Here is a 16,277-nt window from a genome sequence, read left to right as displayed (position 1 = left end):
TGACCACAGAAGAAATACACAAATTCAATCTAGACAATGAGGAAATTGAAATAGTTAAAGAATTCCCATATCTAGCATTAAACATTGACCAGAATGGAGACTGTGGTCAAGAAATAAGAAGAAGACTGGGAATGGGAAGGGCAGTTATGAAAGAACTGGAAAAGATACTGAAGAGCAAAGACATACAACTGAGCACTAAAGTCAGAATCATTCAGGCCATTGTATTCTCAATTACCATGTACGGATGTGAGAACTGGACAGTGAAGGAAACAGACAGAAAGAAAATCAACTCATTTGAAATGTGCTGGAGAAGGGTACAGTGGGTCCTTCCTTTATGCGGGGAATCTGTTCCAGATCCTCCCACGTAAGGGGAATTCCATGTATGCTCGTTCTCCATTGCAAACAGTCCCAAGCCACATCTTTGCTCTTGGCTTCCCACTTCTACCCTTCTTATTTTCTATGCTTCTTCCTGTGCAGAAAGTCCATAATTTGGACCTTCTGAAACATCATTGTCTCCTGTAATCTTGCTTTAAAATGGTATGACAAGATGTGCCACAATGTAGATGAGAATGCTCATTCAGATGATTATTTAAACCATAGATTTGGAAGGGATCCCAAGGGCTAACTAATCATCACCCTGCCATGCAGGAATATATAACTTTAGAATTCAAAGACATGAAATCCTAGAGTTGGAAGAGACCACAAGGGCCATCCAGTCCAACCCCCTGCCATGCAGGAACACACCTCCGACAGATGGCCATTCAGCCTCTGTCTTCCTGACAGTAAGAGCTGTTTGACAATGGAACACACTCCCTTGGAGAGTGGTGGACTATCCCTCTTTAAAGGATTTTAAACAGAGGCTGGGTGGCCATCTGTTGGTGTTGATTTTGAGTTCCTGCATGGCAGGGTGTTGGACTGAATAGGCCTTGTGGTCTCTTCCAGCTCTGTGATTCTGTGGGTGAAATTTGCAGTTTCTCTCAGTTTGGTATAAAGCTGAGAATCTAGCCATAGATTTCCTGAGGTTTCTGCTACCCATCGTCTTCCTCAGTTAGCAGCACACATCACTGACAAAAATAAATAGAGTTTTATGATTTAGACATTGTTAGATCAATGTAGTCCACTTCACTGTGAAATCTGTGGTAACGCTGGTAAACTTCTAGTCACATCTGATTTTGATAAAATGTTCCTCCAACATCTAAACAGATATGGTGGAACATGGTGAAAGCAGCCTTTTAAAGACCAAACATAGGCACGTTACAGACCGCCCAAAACAGGCGGTCTCGTGCCACTGCCGGTTGCAGCACGGAGGAGCCCCAGCATCCAAACTGCGTGGCTCCTCCCTGCTGCAAATAAGAAGCGCCAAAATGGCGCTTCTCTTTGCAGCGGAGTTATGACACCGCAAGGCGCCAATGGTGCACTTGCGGCGTCATATGTGCCGTGCAATGTGCGGACGCAAAGCGTCCACTACATCAAGATGGCGGCCCCCGTGTGGAACGGGCGCTGCCATTTTGTACGGATTCGGTCCGTATTAGGGTTAGGGGCTTCCGGAAGGGACACCCTTTCTAACCCTAGTATGGACCCAGTCTGTACTTTATGCCCATCTGTAACAGGCCATAAATAGGGCTAGCCTTTTGAGGTCCTTTGTGAGTTGTGTGCAGATTTGCCCACCCCTGCAGTAAGGAGTTCATGAAAGCAAATTTCAATCAATGGGATGAAGAAAACTTTTTAAAATGGTTCAGAAAAGTATATTTCCAGAACTGCGTGGTACCTATACCCCTCTTATGTTTAATTTTTGCCAGTGTTCCTTTTTAAAGGACCCCTGTGTATGGCTAATGCTGACAAAACAGTACTCCTGTCAAAGAATGGTAACCTTCCTTATGGTTAAAGGTTTAGGGAGGGCTTGGGAACTTCAGTAAACCACCTCTTTGGTTTCTGTCCCATGCTGTGGTTTCCTGAAGCTCACAGAAGAGGCCCATAGGAACTGGCACAGTAAAATATGAGAAGGGGAACCGAGTTTCAGCAGAAGGGTCAGGCATCAGCAGATAAAATTGTGTCAGGTACGTTGATTCTAGTCATGGAGAACACATCAAATTAAGTGAAGGCAGAGAGTCCCTCTTGTGTACTGTGCAGCTGTAAACAGTACCATGGATAGCTCTAAATGAGCTTTGTTGACCAGCACTCTTTCCTACTGGAATCATAGAAAGATACTACAGTGGTACCCCGGGTTACGAATGTAATTCGTTCCGCGGCGCCGTTCGTAACCCGAAAGATTTCGCTAGCCGAAAAAGCCATAGCCGCTAGCGCTGAAAGCCGCGATTTCGTGTGAAAAAGCGCCGAAAAGCACAATTTTTTTTCGTAAGCCGAAAAAAAAAAACCTAACCCGAAACAGTTTTTTCCTATTTATTTTTTTCGTATCCCGGAAATTTCGTAACGCGGTGATTTCGTATCCCGGGGTACCACTGTATCTCATCAGCAACCTAAATTATGTAAGCACTTGCAGTAGAGGAACTGGCTGGACCTCTGAAGTCCTTGCATTATTTTGTAGCCTCTGACTTTCTTAAATGGGACTGTATGGCATTGTTTCCAGATTGTAACATCTACTGTATAAGCATTATTTCAGCTGTGGAGAAGAATATAGTGGGTAGTTTGATTAAGTGGAATGCTAGATGGACCTTTCTACTGGTGGTTTGCAGTCTGAACAAGAACATGAGCCATTCCTCTCTTGGACCCTACCCCCACTCTTGGAAAATTTCATTAGGAAGTTGAACCAATATATTTTTGAAAGAAGGCCACATGGCAGTATAAAAGGCAGTACTGTGTTCCAGAGAGATTGTATCCCCTTGGTTACATTCAGACACAGAGAGTACTAAGTGATGAGATGGGACTGTATGGCAGCCCCTCAGAAGCCTATATCATGACATCTATGTGGAGAAGTGATAATATGTGACTTCCACCTATGCTGGAGGACCAGTGTTAAAATTATCTGCAAATCTGATAAGACCTGGTAAGTCTAGACTGGCTCCATGTTTTGCTGTTACTTCCCTTGAACTGACCCCTACTCATGGTGACCCAGTAGATGAGACATCTCCAAGACCCCTGTCATCTACTGCTGTGCTTAGTTCCTGTAAACATATGACCATGACCTCCATGGTCGAGTCTATCTATCTGGCCTGCTGTCTTCCTTTCTGCTGTCTTCTACCTTTGCTAGCATTATTGCCTTTTCTAATAAGTCATGCCCTCTCATGATGTGGTAAAAGTACAATAGCGTAAGTTAGATGATCTTGGCTTCCAGGGACATTTCAGGCTTGAACAGTTCAAGGAGCCATTTGTTCATTTTTATTTTTATTTATTTTTTTGGCTGTCCACAGTATCTTTATCACTCTTCTTCAGCACCACATTTCAAATGAATTGATTTTCTTTTTATCCACTTTTTTCACTGTCCAGCTCTCACATCTGTACATGGTGATGGGGAATACAGTGGCTTGGACAATTCTAACTTTAGTGTTCAATTTTTATTTTTAAACTTTATAGAGTATTGTCTAGTTCTTTCATAGCTGCCCATCCCATTCCTAGCCTTCTTCTGATTTCTTGACTGAGGTCTCCATTCTGATCAGTGTTTGATCCAAGGTACGGGAGCTCTTTAACTATTTTGATTTCCTCATTGTATTTCCTCCATGGTAATTATTTTTGTTTTCCTTATGTTCATCAGTAAGCCCGCCTTTGCACTTTCTTCTTTAATTTTCCTTAGTAATTGTTCCAAGTTTGTGAAGTGTTCTGCTAGTAGTATGGTGTCATCTGCATATATTAAGACTGTTGATGTTCCTTCACCCTATATTCATACCTCCTACTTCTGTGTCAAAACTTCCTCTTCATATGATATTTTCTGCATACAAATTGAACAAGTAGGGAGATAAAATGTAGTCTTGTCTGACCACCTTGCCAATTGGAACTATTCTGTTTCTTCCTGTTCTGTTCTAACAGTAGCCTCTTGTCCTAAGTACAGATTTCTCGTCAAGACTTAGATGTGGTAGCACTCCCATGTCTTTAAGAGTCATCCATAACTTTTTGTGATCTATGCAGTCAAAGGCTGTGCTCCATGAAGTTGCTTCTTTTCTTTCTGTAAGAGAGAACATAGGAGTGCTAGTAGATGCAATGGTAACAGCTTCATTCAGTTAAGTCATAACTGCTAATACATTTACTGTAGTTTAGATAAAGTGAGTCAGCAATCCTTGAGGTTTGTACTATGCTGGAGACAATATTGAGAAAAATTCACATATTTTTCTCTCAACTAAAAAGACAAGTAGTGTTTGTTTGTTGTTTTGTTTAATTTATATGCTGCCTTTCTCCCATAGTGGCCCTCAAAGTGCTGCTTTCAGAAATAGTAAATTTTAAAGTTTACAATAATAATTTGAAAATAATTAAAATCACCTCATAAAACATATTAAAATAATTTAAAAACAATTAAAAGTTTAAAAGCTAAATAAAATATTCCCAGTAAAATGTCCACCACCTAGCTAATACCTAGCATCTCTATTGATTTTTCAAGTTACCATATATACTCGAGTATAAGTCGATCTCATGTATAAGTCCAGGTCAGGTTTTGGGGCCAAAATTAAGGATTTTTATATGACACATGGATAAGTCAAGGGTAAAATTTAGGGAGACAGCTAGACTGGGAAGGAGGCTTGAGGGACAAGCCTTTTGACCTTGCATATAAGCCAACCCATGTTCTTTTGGGTCAATTTTGGGGCATCAATTTCTCGACTTATAGTCAAGTATACACTGTACGTCCAAGAGAATTGTTTGTTGTGTTTTTAATGATTTATGTTTCTTTTTGTTGTTGTCGTTGTTGTGTACCTTCAAGTCATTTCCAACTGATGGTGAGCCTAAGACGAACCCATTATGGTCTTTTCTGGAGGTGAGAGTGTGTGACTTGCCCAAGATCTCCCCAGTGGGTTTCCATGGCTAAGAGAGGAATCAAACCGTGATTTCTGATTGTAATTTTACCTGTTTTTAATTTTATTATAGTTTAATCACTTTTTAAAGTCTGTATCATGTGAAGTTTTAACTGTATTGTTTTAAGTCCTGTAAGCTGCTTTGAGTCCCAGACTGGGAAAAAGGTGGAATATTAAAAAATATAATAAATATAATAATCTTCGTCATCAGCATGTGGTTGCAGTGGTTGTAGGTGGTCAGACTTCTTCTCCTGTTCCCTTATCTGTTGGAGTTCCCCAGGGCTCTGTTCTGGGTCCCCTTCTGTTTTCTCTCTACACACTGTCCTTAGGTAAACTCATTAGCTCTTTTGGTTTTTCCTACCATCTGTATGCCGATGACACCCAGCTGTATCTTTCCACCCCTGACCTTTCTCCAAGGCTTGAACAGCAAGTTTCATCATGTCTCACAGCTGTCTCACAGTGGATGCGCCATCGGCGTTTGAAGCTCAACATGTCCAAGACAGAGCTTCTTGTCTTTCCTCCTAAGCCCACCCTTCAACACTCCTATTCTGTCTCTGTGGACAACAGTTCCATTCAACCAGTCCAGCAAGCCCGCAGTCTTGGTTTTATCTTTGATTCTTCTCTGTCATGTATCCCTCAGATCCAGACCACAGCCAAGGCTTGTCAATGCTTTTTGTACAATATTGCTAAAATCCGACCATATCTCTGCTTCTCCTGCCAAGATCCTGGTCCATGCCCTAGTGATCTCACGACTCGATTACTGTAATGTCCTCCTGGCTGGGCTTCCTCTTTCTCACCTCCGTCCTTTAATCTCTGTCCAGCATTCAGCTGCACGCATTATCACTTCCACTCAGCGCTCTGACCACATCTCTCCTGTGTTGGCATCCCTTCACTGGCTCCCCCTCCCTTTCCGTATTCAGTACAAGCTCCTGCTGTCGACATTTAAAGCCCTCCATGGGCTGGCCCCTCCTTACTTATCAGACCTTCTTTCTTCTCACCTTCCCACCAGGGCCCTCCGTTCTGGTAGTCAAGGTCTGCTGTCCCAGACCAGGATTTCCTCTGCCCCATCTCGGATTTGCCCCTTTTCACTTGCTGCCCCTCACTCCTGGAACCTTCTTCCCCCGCGAGCAAGAGCCATCACTTCTTTAACCAGCTTCAAAACAGAGTTGAAGACCATCCTGTTTAGAGAAGCGTTCCCAGGCATTGCATAATTGTCGCTTGCTATTTGATGTTCTTTTGATGCCTGTTTTATCGAACCATTTCCTGTATTGCTATGTACTTTATATGTATTAGCCTACTAGCCCCACCACCTTTCCCTTCTCCTTTTATGTCATGTCTTTTTAGATTGTAAGCCTGAGGGCAGGGAACCGTCTAATTAAAAAGATTGTATGTACAGCGCTGTGTAAATTTACAGCGCTTTATAAATAAAGGTTAATAATAATAATAATAATAATAATAATAATAATAATAATAATGTGTTACACATGCAAGTATACATACATTTTCTTCTGCAGAAATGGTTTATGCTTACCAAACTTATGTTACATTTCAGAACAGTCCAGATATTTGCAGAAACCACATATCATGCCAAGTTGGTCTGAAGATTCAATATTGTCATGTGTGTCATTGTTGCTGTTAAATTTTCTAGATATTGTGTGCAGCAAGGCAAAAACATTAGTGGATTGTAACACTGATTTTTTGTGTGTCATATTGTCTGTATAACTACTAAGTACAATCCAAATGTTTTAGAAATCTGTAGTAACATTCTTTTTGAATGCAACATTTAACAGGCTGATTGTACATGACCTCTGTTATTATAGGATTGCTGCAAGTATGTAGGAGTTCCTATAACTCTTTGGGTAAGCATTTTGTTAAGAGGTATATAACAGCTCAGTGTCTGTGTTGCTTCTATTTTGACAGGTTTCAAAAATGGCAGAAGATGGCAGTGAAGAGACTATGTTCATATGTAAGTATTCAAAAAGAAACAATTTATATGGCCTATTATCATTTGAAAACTGAACATATTCTTTTACATTTGCATACTAGTTACTTAAGAAATGACTATGTCTATTTTAATATAGTGAGGACACTTATTCTATTACTGGCTGGAAGTTTAACTGTAACTTCTTTTCTTCTTTTTTAGATAGCTGTTAGTTAAAATCTTTGGTGTCTGGGTTTTATTTTGTTTTTTCACATACATGAAAGACTAGCTCTGTCAAGTTTAATATAAATTACTCCTTCCTGGTTTTTAATCTAGTAATTACAGTCTAGAAAGAAGAAAAGCAGTATGATGACAACATGGATGATACAGTGTGTTAGCAGTTCCTTCAGATGTGAGGCTCAGTTTCAGGTTTTTTGTTACATGGAAATTCTAATGCCTTTCTCATTCTCATTGTTGTTGTTAATTCAGTTTTATATCATAAGCAAAATGGGCTCAGAAAGGTTTACACAATTTTAACAGCAGCAATGATAACAAAGGGCAGTGACAGTGCTAATAAGGGAGAAATTTACTCAGGCTTCCTTCCTTTCGTTGAAGGATGGGACCTTGGATTTAAGGCACATTATTCACAGAAAATAAAGGTATAGAAGGAATTTGAAGGAAGAGTGAGTGGGTGAAAGAGACAGGGTACTTCACACTAAAAATGCTTGGGCATGGGGCCTAAGCAGATGGACAGGAAAAACAGGCTTCATCATGGGACTTCTGAAAGCAGGTGAAACCCCTGTTGTCTGCATGGCTGGTTCCAAAGGTAGACTGAACATTCACATACAGTCTGCACCATGCAGCATCAAGCCACACTGCTCAGTTATTTCCCCCCATCTCCCCACCATGCATGCATACCATGCCTGTGATCGCCAGTTACCACCCTTCTTAACAGCTGCCTTTCGCTTGGACACCTATGTGTCCGGCCAGACAGTCACACAAGCGATACGCCACACATACAAACCGGTGTGCCAAGTGACACACTGGCAAAGCACAACCATGGAGGCCCCTCATACATATCCACTATCCCCAACTTCACCTGATAACCCCCCCCCCCCTTTAAACTGTCTGGTTTGTGTATGTTGTAATTACATCTCTTTTTTATTATTCTCAGCCTGTCATATTTATCTTACTTTTGCATCATGAGGACAGCTCAGTGATGCAACTGGCCATGCGTGTGCATGTATGCTCAAATGAAAATCCCATATGGTGAACAGTGGTGCTGGTGGCTGCGTCTCACCCATTCTAGGGCACATGCTCCAGACTTCTTCCATACTCTGCCTTGCTTTCCCACACTCGCATCATGCTGTTTATATGCACGTGTAATGATGCCAATTTTTAGCATCAGGACAGGGTATTGGAGCTTCTTTTTGCTCCAGTTTTTCACCCCAGAGCACAGCTTCTTGTCTGTGTCTACCCAGTTTTGCGTCATATGTCATCTGAACACCTCAGCATCAGGTCGGTTTGAAACCACTTTATTTTGCTGGTGTCGACAACCCCATGTTTGAAAAACATACAAGTTTAACATCAAAGTGGATAGGCTCAGTTTGCACAATGGAGTTATAGATTTTACCTCTAATGCGAACTGCAGTGTCTGTATACACATATTGGATTGTGTACATGTGTACCCTTTCAGACATTACTAGTTAATATATGGTAATGTCAGAGTCAGAAACAATCTTCATTAAACATATATGCAAAACATACTTTCCTTCTGTGGTATTTCTTCTAAACATGTTTATAGTCTAATAATACAAATATTGTTCATGAGCTCAAATATATTATTAATTCAACTGTGCATGTAGCCTGAAAGGGTTTTGAATTTTCCCCATACATGTTGATTGAGAAAAAACAATAAAGAGAGTTTTACTGTTCCTCTTATCTATTTCCAGGGTGTGAAGATTGTAATCAGTATCATGATTCAGAATGCCCAGAGCTGGGCCCAGTAGTGACAGTCAAAGACTCCTTTGTTTTAAGTAGAGCAAGGTAAGTAACTTTTGCTGTGTTGCGTGCTTGCTTTTCAAGTTAGCAGACCCAGAGTGACAGAGTTGCAGAAGAGTGTGCTCTGTTTTCATTTATACCTCTTTTTGTTATGTTTTGGCACTGAATTTCAAATTGGAAATCCTGGCACTAGAGACCTCACATATATCTTATTATAAGTATCTTGCAAAACAGTACTAAAATATTGCTTCAGTACATCATTCTAGAGTATTTCAGTAGTACAAAGTAGGTGAAATGCACAATAGTAAGACTAATCAACCAGTGGAGTAATTCATAGCTAGAGCATCCCTGTTATACATGCCTTTCATGACTATAAAGGAAAGCTGCCTAGAATGGGAAAGGGAAAGCCAGGGTTAATTCCAGATGAATAAGTGCTGCATGTGCCTTGTGCCATATGGACAGCCCAAATGGTGTTGTGACCCAGTTTATAGCTAGATTCCAAATGGATCAATCCCATCTGGAAGTGTGAATATGATACTGAGAAGGGTACATTATGCCTTTATTTGAGCACATGCAGGCTGAACTAGGAAGCAAGACCATTTCCCCCATTGATTGATGATGTTACAAAATTTGCAATAAAGACATCAACTTGGGATAGTGATCTGTTTACCAAGAAATGCAACCGTATTTAGTTATACTTATTTCATTTATAATTACAATATATAATTTGCAAGCTGTACAGTGCTTTATATTCCATATTTGCAGTCACTATTGTTGTTGTCTGCCTTCCAAGTTGTTCCTGATTTATGATGACCCTAAAATCATGAGGTTTTCTTGGCAGAATTTGTTCAGATGGGCCTGCCCTTGCCTTCCTCTGAGGCTGAGACTTGGGATTTGAACCCTGGTCTCCAGAGTTGTACTCCAACTCTCAAATCAGTACACCATGCTTGTTCTCTTGCAGTCACTATATGGGGTTTAATGACTTATACGTCACGGAGTCAGGATCATTTCAGAGTTTGGATTAGCTGGGGAATGTGGCGGAAATCCTTAAAAATTCTACAGATTTGCACATAATGTGAAATTTTTCTTTTGCTTGGAAAAGTGATTCCCATGTAAGCCATACTTAGCTATTGTTCATCTTGCATTCTATAACAAAAAAGCAGGGGAGGCCCCAGCTCTGTCCCCCTCCATCATTTCTTTAATTGTAGAGATGTTCCTTTTTGGCTGAATGCTCTTCCATGTGAGCAGGAATCCTGATTTTCTAGCATCCTTACTCATGTGGAGGGCCTTCACATTAATTGGAACATCTTCTCTTTAGACACTTCTATTTCCATGTTAGGAAAGCTGTGATGGGGAAGAGCTGCCCCCTTCCCTGCATGATCAGGGTGAGGTGAGTAATGCCTGAATATATCTGCTGTGCCCTTTGGTTCAGTAGCAGAGCATATGCTTCGCATGCTGATAGTCTTAGGTTCAGTCTCTGGCATCTCCAGTACAATTGATCAGGGACATTCTAGGGACAATCTGTGGCCCTCAGTCTGATCTCATGTAGCACTTTCTCTAAGTTCAGAAGCCCTCTGCAGAACTGTTATGCACTTTTTGCCACCTGGTTCAGGTGTGGAAGAAGAAGAGAGAGAAATTGGTGGCAGAAAGAGAGAGGTTTTGTGGACATACTTACTTTTGAATCTGTTCTTAGTCACCAGCTTCAATCCCTCCCAAAAGTGACATGCCTATCTCACTGCCACACACGTACACATTATCCCTGGGGGAAGGCAGCCCTCAAGATGGGGAAAAATACCCCCCATTGGATTAAATAGACAGATACCATGACCTAGTATGAGGCAGTTTCCTGTGTTCAGAATGCAAATAGCCATGTATTCTGCACCTGATACTTCAGCTAATTGGGCATGTGAGCTTATGTGTCTTCAAGTCACTGGTCAACTTATGGCAACCCCATGGATTTCATAGGGTTTTCTTAGACAAGGAATACACAAAAGTAGTTTTGCCAGTTCCTTCCTCTGAAGTATAGCCCAGTGCACCTGGCATTCATTGGCAGTCTCTCATTGAAATACTAATCAAGGCTGACCCTGCTTAGCTTCTAATATAATATGGGATCTGGTGCCTTTAGGCTGTTTAGACTACAAATTGGACATACTGCTGCTGATACCTCATGATGGTGTTGAAGAATTGTTGTGTGGTTTTCCTTAATTTTAATTATTCTATAGTCTAGGAAATATATAGAGAGAATAATTATGTATCTTATACACAATATTAGCAAATTTAGTTATTGCACAGTGAATGGAGCCTGCCTATTTATGCTTCACCCTGATTTGCTCTCTATATTACTGCTTAGATCATCTCTTCCTTCCAACTTGGAGATCAGGCAACTTGAAGATGGGACTGAAGGCGTTTTTGCAGTAACTCAGCTGGTCAAACGTACCCAGTTTGGCCCCTTTGAATCCAAGAGAGTTGCAAAACTGGAAAAGGAGTCACCATTTCCATTGAAGGTACAGTGAGTCTGGGTTTAAGTTAAAGGGGAAAAATACAGAAAAAGGTATTTTTTTTAAAAATGTATTTTAAAAAAAAAAAGGACAGAAGGCAAAGTGGGTGAAGGTCTCCACAGTTCTCCAGGGGCCTATGACCTCTGGCAGTTACTCATCCCTGCTGTGCTCACACAGATGCATTCCTGTGCATACTGTTATTTATTTAATTATACTTACAAATAAATTTATATTTTTTGCATGTGTGTATATTAGGTTTTTCAAAAGGATGGCCCTCCAGTGTATTTTGACACCTCTAATGAAGATGATTGTAACTGGATGATGATGGTGAGACCAGCCAACCAATATGATCACCAGAACCTAACTGCTTTCCAGCATGAGAATGACATTTACTTCACTACTTCCCGGGACATCCCACCAGGAACTGAGTTAAGAGTTTGGTATGCAGCCTTCTACGCCAAAAAAATGGAAAAACCGGTTCTAAAACAAGTTACTAATATTACCAATGGTACGTTTGGAAAGTGAGGCTTTTTGGAAAGAAAAGAAAGATTGGGGGAGTGGGGGAGAGCATGTCTTGAAAGAGAACCAGCATGTTTTAGTCATCTGAGTATTGGATTCTGACTCTGGAAGACCAGGGTTCAAATCCCTGCTCAGCCATAGAAATCCACTGCATGCCCTTGGGCAGACTGCAATCTCTCAGTTCTAAAAGAGGGCAGTGACCAACCGTTTCTGAACAAATCTCGCAGAGAAACACCTCATGATAGATTTGCTGTATCTTAGGGTCACCATAAGTTAGAAATGACTTGAAAGCACAAAACAACAGCATCATGTCATGCAAATAGTTTCCATGCATGAAAATAAATCAGTAAAGTATTTCCCCTATTTCATGTATACTGTACCCTGTCAGCCAAACTATATGCTAGTTTCAGCTCCAAGACATACAAATGAAAGAAATCTTCCCTCACTCTCCTCCCACCCCAGTAGAGCTCTCTCTTCCCCTGAAAGCTCCTCTGAAAGTTTAGGGATCCTTGGAAACAGTGTGTGCTGGACTACTGGAGGCTGGAGCAAGATGGGGAAATTGTGAGTATTTTTCAGAACCACACAAGAAAAAACTGGGCCATTACACACAATTACCTATATCATTTAACTAATTCTTTCTCTGTTTGGATATAATGTAGCCCCCAAGGTCTCTGGTTTCAGCTGAACTGCCCGGCTGGGCCTCTTTAACCCTTACCATATACATTTTAACTTTCTGCTTGTTTCACACACACAATTACACACTCCTCTGCCTCCAGGAAAGACACTGCTTCCTGTTAAGAAGGACTGAACACTCCTGAAAAAAAGACACAATCACAGGAGGACATTGCTTTGCCCTCTCTTTGCAGTGGGAAAGCAGTAGTGTTTTCCTCTCCTACAACATGCAGGTGACCTTAAGAAATGTTAGTGCAAAAGAATAGTACATAGCCCATATGTATAACACACATTACAATCAAATTCAATGACTTGCTTGTTTCACTGTGTTACACAGAATATATGACTGGTCTGGGAGATCAGTCTGTATAACCTGAGATGCAGCTGGAAAGATCTCAGCCTAACCAGAATGAGATGATCTGAGACACAGACTAACATTTTCAGTGTCGGTCACATTGCCAAGATATGTGGTGATACTTTGTATTGTAGCAAAATGTTATAGGAAGGTAAAAGCTAATAGATGCAATGTTCTCTTAACAGATGTGTGTTTAGTTGTGATGGAATGTGACCAAGAAGGGATCAACACTGCTTCAAAACCTGGTACCTTTTCTCTCAAGAAAATCAAGAATTCTCAGCCCTCTAAAGCAGATCATTCAGGTGTATTATTATACCTATTGTTCTTCTGTATTATTGTAACTATTGTTATTGCTGTGGTTATTATTACTCTGTCTATAGAAACTCTACACCCACATGGCCAATATGCTGCTAAAATATTTTGTATTTTTTCTTTAGAATTCAGCTGGTAGTCTATTGCTGATGTATTTAAAGATTTCAGACTTTAAATAGAAGTTTCAGTCACCCTGCAGCCTTTTTGGATAGAGAATTATGACAGATCTCTTTGTTCCTATTTCATTCAGTAACACTCGAAAGCACAATGCAGACTTCAAATAGAAAGAATGTACATCCTAAATCTCTTTAACTGTAGCAGAGCATTGCATGAGAAATAAATGTTCTCAGCCTAAGTAAAATGGAAGACATTTGGATATAGGCTAAATACTTTTCCATCATCTACTTTTCCATCAGTATAGTCCATATTGCCATAAGGTACAGCGCTTCATGACATTATAACAGCAGTATGTAAATGGAGAAATAAACTAATGAAAATGCATTCTCTTTAATAGATGTGTGTTTAGTTGTGATGGAAAGTGATCAAGAGGGAAATAAATCTAATCACACTTTTTCTGTCAAGAAAACCAAGAATTCTCGGTTTGCTAAACCTGCTCCTTCAGGTATGAAAACTCTGGTCTCTGTTGTATGTGTATGAGATCTCTGGTGTAATGGGTCAAAATCACATTATAGAGTGTGCCTGCACTGATGTAATTGTTAAAATATGATGACATACATACAAAGATGTTGAAGAGTGCTTTTAAACTTGTGACTTTTCATTATGTTTTGACTCCTCCATATAAGAAAACTGCAGTCCTCATGTCTGAAATGCACATATATTTTTATCAGAGTGCTTTTGTATATCCCTCATCTTGTTAACTAAAAAAGTATTTTGTTGTTAAAAGAGTCTGGTACATTAAAGACTTACACAATATTGTTTGGCATAAGCATTTGTATACTGCATCCCACTTCTTCAGAAGCAAAATTTGATAAAGTAAGCTTCTCTCCAACTTCTTCAGTGTGCTTTAATACCCTTTTCAGTGTGCTGTGCCATTGTGTTTATTTGTTTATTCAACCAATTTTACCCCAGTCTTCACTCCTCAACATTTTCCAGGGTGGACTAGAAATATCTGAAATGAGAGTCCTTGCTTGCAAGCTTACTGTTGCAAACTTCCATGTTATTATTCATGTGTACTGTAACTCATTTAACAATGTTTCTGTGTTACAGTGACCCTTGCAAAATATAAACAAAAAACCACCAGATTCTGTAAAACACACATATTAACTGTAATTATAAATTGTAATTGTAGACTAAAATTTATTGGGAAGAGGGTTGTTAACCTATCTGCCATAATGTAAAACTAATTTAAATACAATTTAACAACTGACTGAATAGTCTGCAAATGTTAATGCTGGGCTGTTAAAAGGTCTAACTTCTCTCCTAGACTTTTGTATTCTCAGTTCTTGTTCAATGTGGCCACAAAGAGTTGGGTAGATTTTCTACCCATTTTTAAAAATTAAATGCAGCTTGCTGATCTTTGACAAATTGTGGTTAATCTAAACTATGATTAGTACAGATAAGTCAACCTCAAACCACAAAGTATGAAGCTGTCTTGTCAATAAACATGTAGTTATGTCTGCAGGTTATGACCTGGAGGACGTAGGTCCAAAACACACTACAGAAATAACCCAGTTTGAGACGCTATAACTGCCTTTGCTCAGTGCTATGGAATTCTGGAAATTGTAGTTTTGTGAGACATTGAGCCTTCTCTGCCAGAAAGCTCTGGTGCCACAATAAACTACAATTCCCAGGATTCCCTAGCATTGAGACAGGGCAGTTAAAGCAGTCTCAAAGTGGATTATTTCTGTAAGTGTGTTTTGGATCATAGTAAACTACACTTAATCTAACATAGGCACATTACAGACCGCCCAAAACGGGCGGTCTCGCACCGCTGCCGGTTGCTGCGTCTGGGAACCGCAGCAGCCAAACCGCGCGGTTCCTGGGCACAGCAAGAAAGAAGCGCCCTGGAAGTGGTGCCTCAAGGCGCGAGACGTGCACTTGCAGCGTCACTTCCGCCACACGACGTCCGGATGCTATGTGTCCGTGACGCCAAAATGGCGGCGCCCATCTGTATAGGGCGCTGCCATTTAGACGCACTCGTTATGCGCGAGGGGCAAGGCGTGTCAGGAAGCGCTGCCCCTCGCGCGTAACGATGGCACCTCATTGGCCCGTCTGTAATGCACCAATGAAGGTGAAGCTGTGCCAGAGGTGGAGAATGCTTGAACACAGGTGGAAGCCTAGGATTTAACAATTTTTAGCTGTATATTGAAACATGACCACTAAGTTGCTCCCCCTATGCAAAACCAAATATGTATTTTTTTTCCTTTTCAAAGGAAATATAAGGTTATATAAAAAATAGCACTTACACCCTTATTTGTCCCTTGTAAAATGTCTTCTCATTTATATGGAAACAAGCAAGAAACCAGAGCCCTGGTGGCGCAGTAGTTAAATGCCTGTACTGCAGCCGCTCACTCAAAACCGTAAGGTTTCGAGTTCAATACCAGTGAAAGAGCTCAAGCTTGACTCAGGCTTGCATCCTTCCAAGGTCTCTAAAATGAGTACCCAGATTGTTGGAGGGCAGTTAGCTTACAATTGTAAATCACTTAGACACTGTTAGTTCAGTATGAAGCGGTATATAAATGAATCTGTTTGTTAATTTATTTATTTGCATTTGTTTCTAAGTCATTACTAGCACTTGCTTCATGTACTGTGTATAGTATGAGTTGGAAATTTCCAAACCTATAGATTTTGTTGCAGTTTAGTGGAATATTGTTGACTTTTGGTGACATTAAATTTAAAAGAAGAGAATACCCTTCATTTCAGTTTCTGAAATGAAGCCTTTAGGGCTGAAGGGTAGGGTATAAATACCATTAATAATAATAATAATAATAAGAAGAAGAAGAAGAAGAAGAAGAAGAAGCTATATCAGACTGAGTTCCTATAAGTCTGAGCACCATCACATGTGCATTCATTTCACTGACTCT

General features: G+C 40.4%; 1 protein-coding gene across 1 annotated transcript in view; it reads left to right on the top strand.

Annotated features, from left to right (window-relative positions):
* PRDM15 (PR/SET domain 15) overlaps positions 1–16,277 on the top strand; it is a 65,655-nt gene that overhangs the window by 6,070 nt on the left and 43,308 nt on the right. The window contains 6 exon segments of the mRNA XM_042457746.1: positions 6,876–6,921; positions 8,829–8,922; positions 11,228–11,381; positions 11,631–11,883; positions 13,107–13,223; positions 13,748–13,855. Coding sequence (XP_042313680.1) covers positions 6,885–6,921; positions 8,829–8,922; positions 11,228–11,381; positions 11,631–11,883; positions 13,107–13,223; positions 13,748–13,855 — 763 coding nt within the window. The 5' untranslated portion in view covers positions 6,876–6,884.

The sequence above is a fragment of the Sceloporus undulatus genome, chromosome 3 (genome assembly GCF_019175285.1).
Source record: "Sceloporus undulatus isolate JIND9_A2432 ecotype Alabama chromosome 3, SceUnd_v1.1, whole genome shotgun sequence".
Taxonomy (NCBI): domain Eukaryota; kingdom Metazoa; phylum Chordata; class Lepidosauria; order Squamata; family Phrynosomatidae; genus Sceloporus; species Sceloporus undulatus.
Note: the sequence above shows the minus strand (reverse complement) of the source record. Positions and strands in the feature narration are given on the sequence as shown.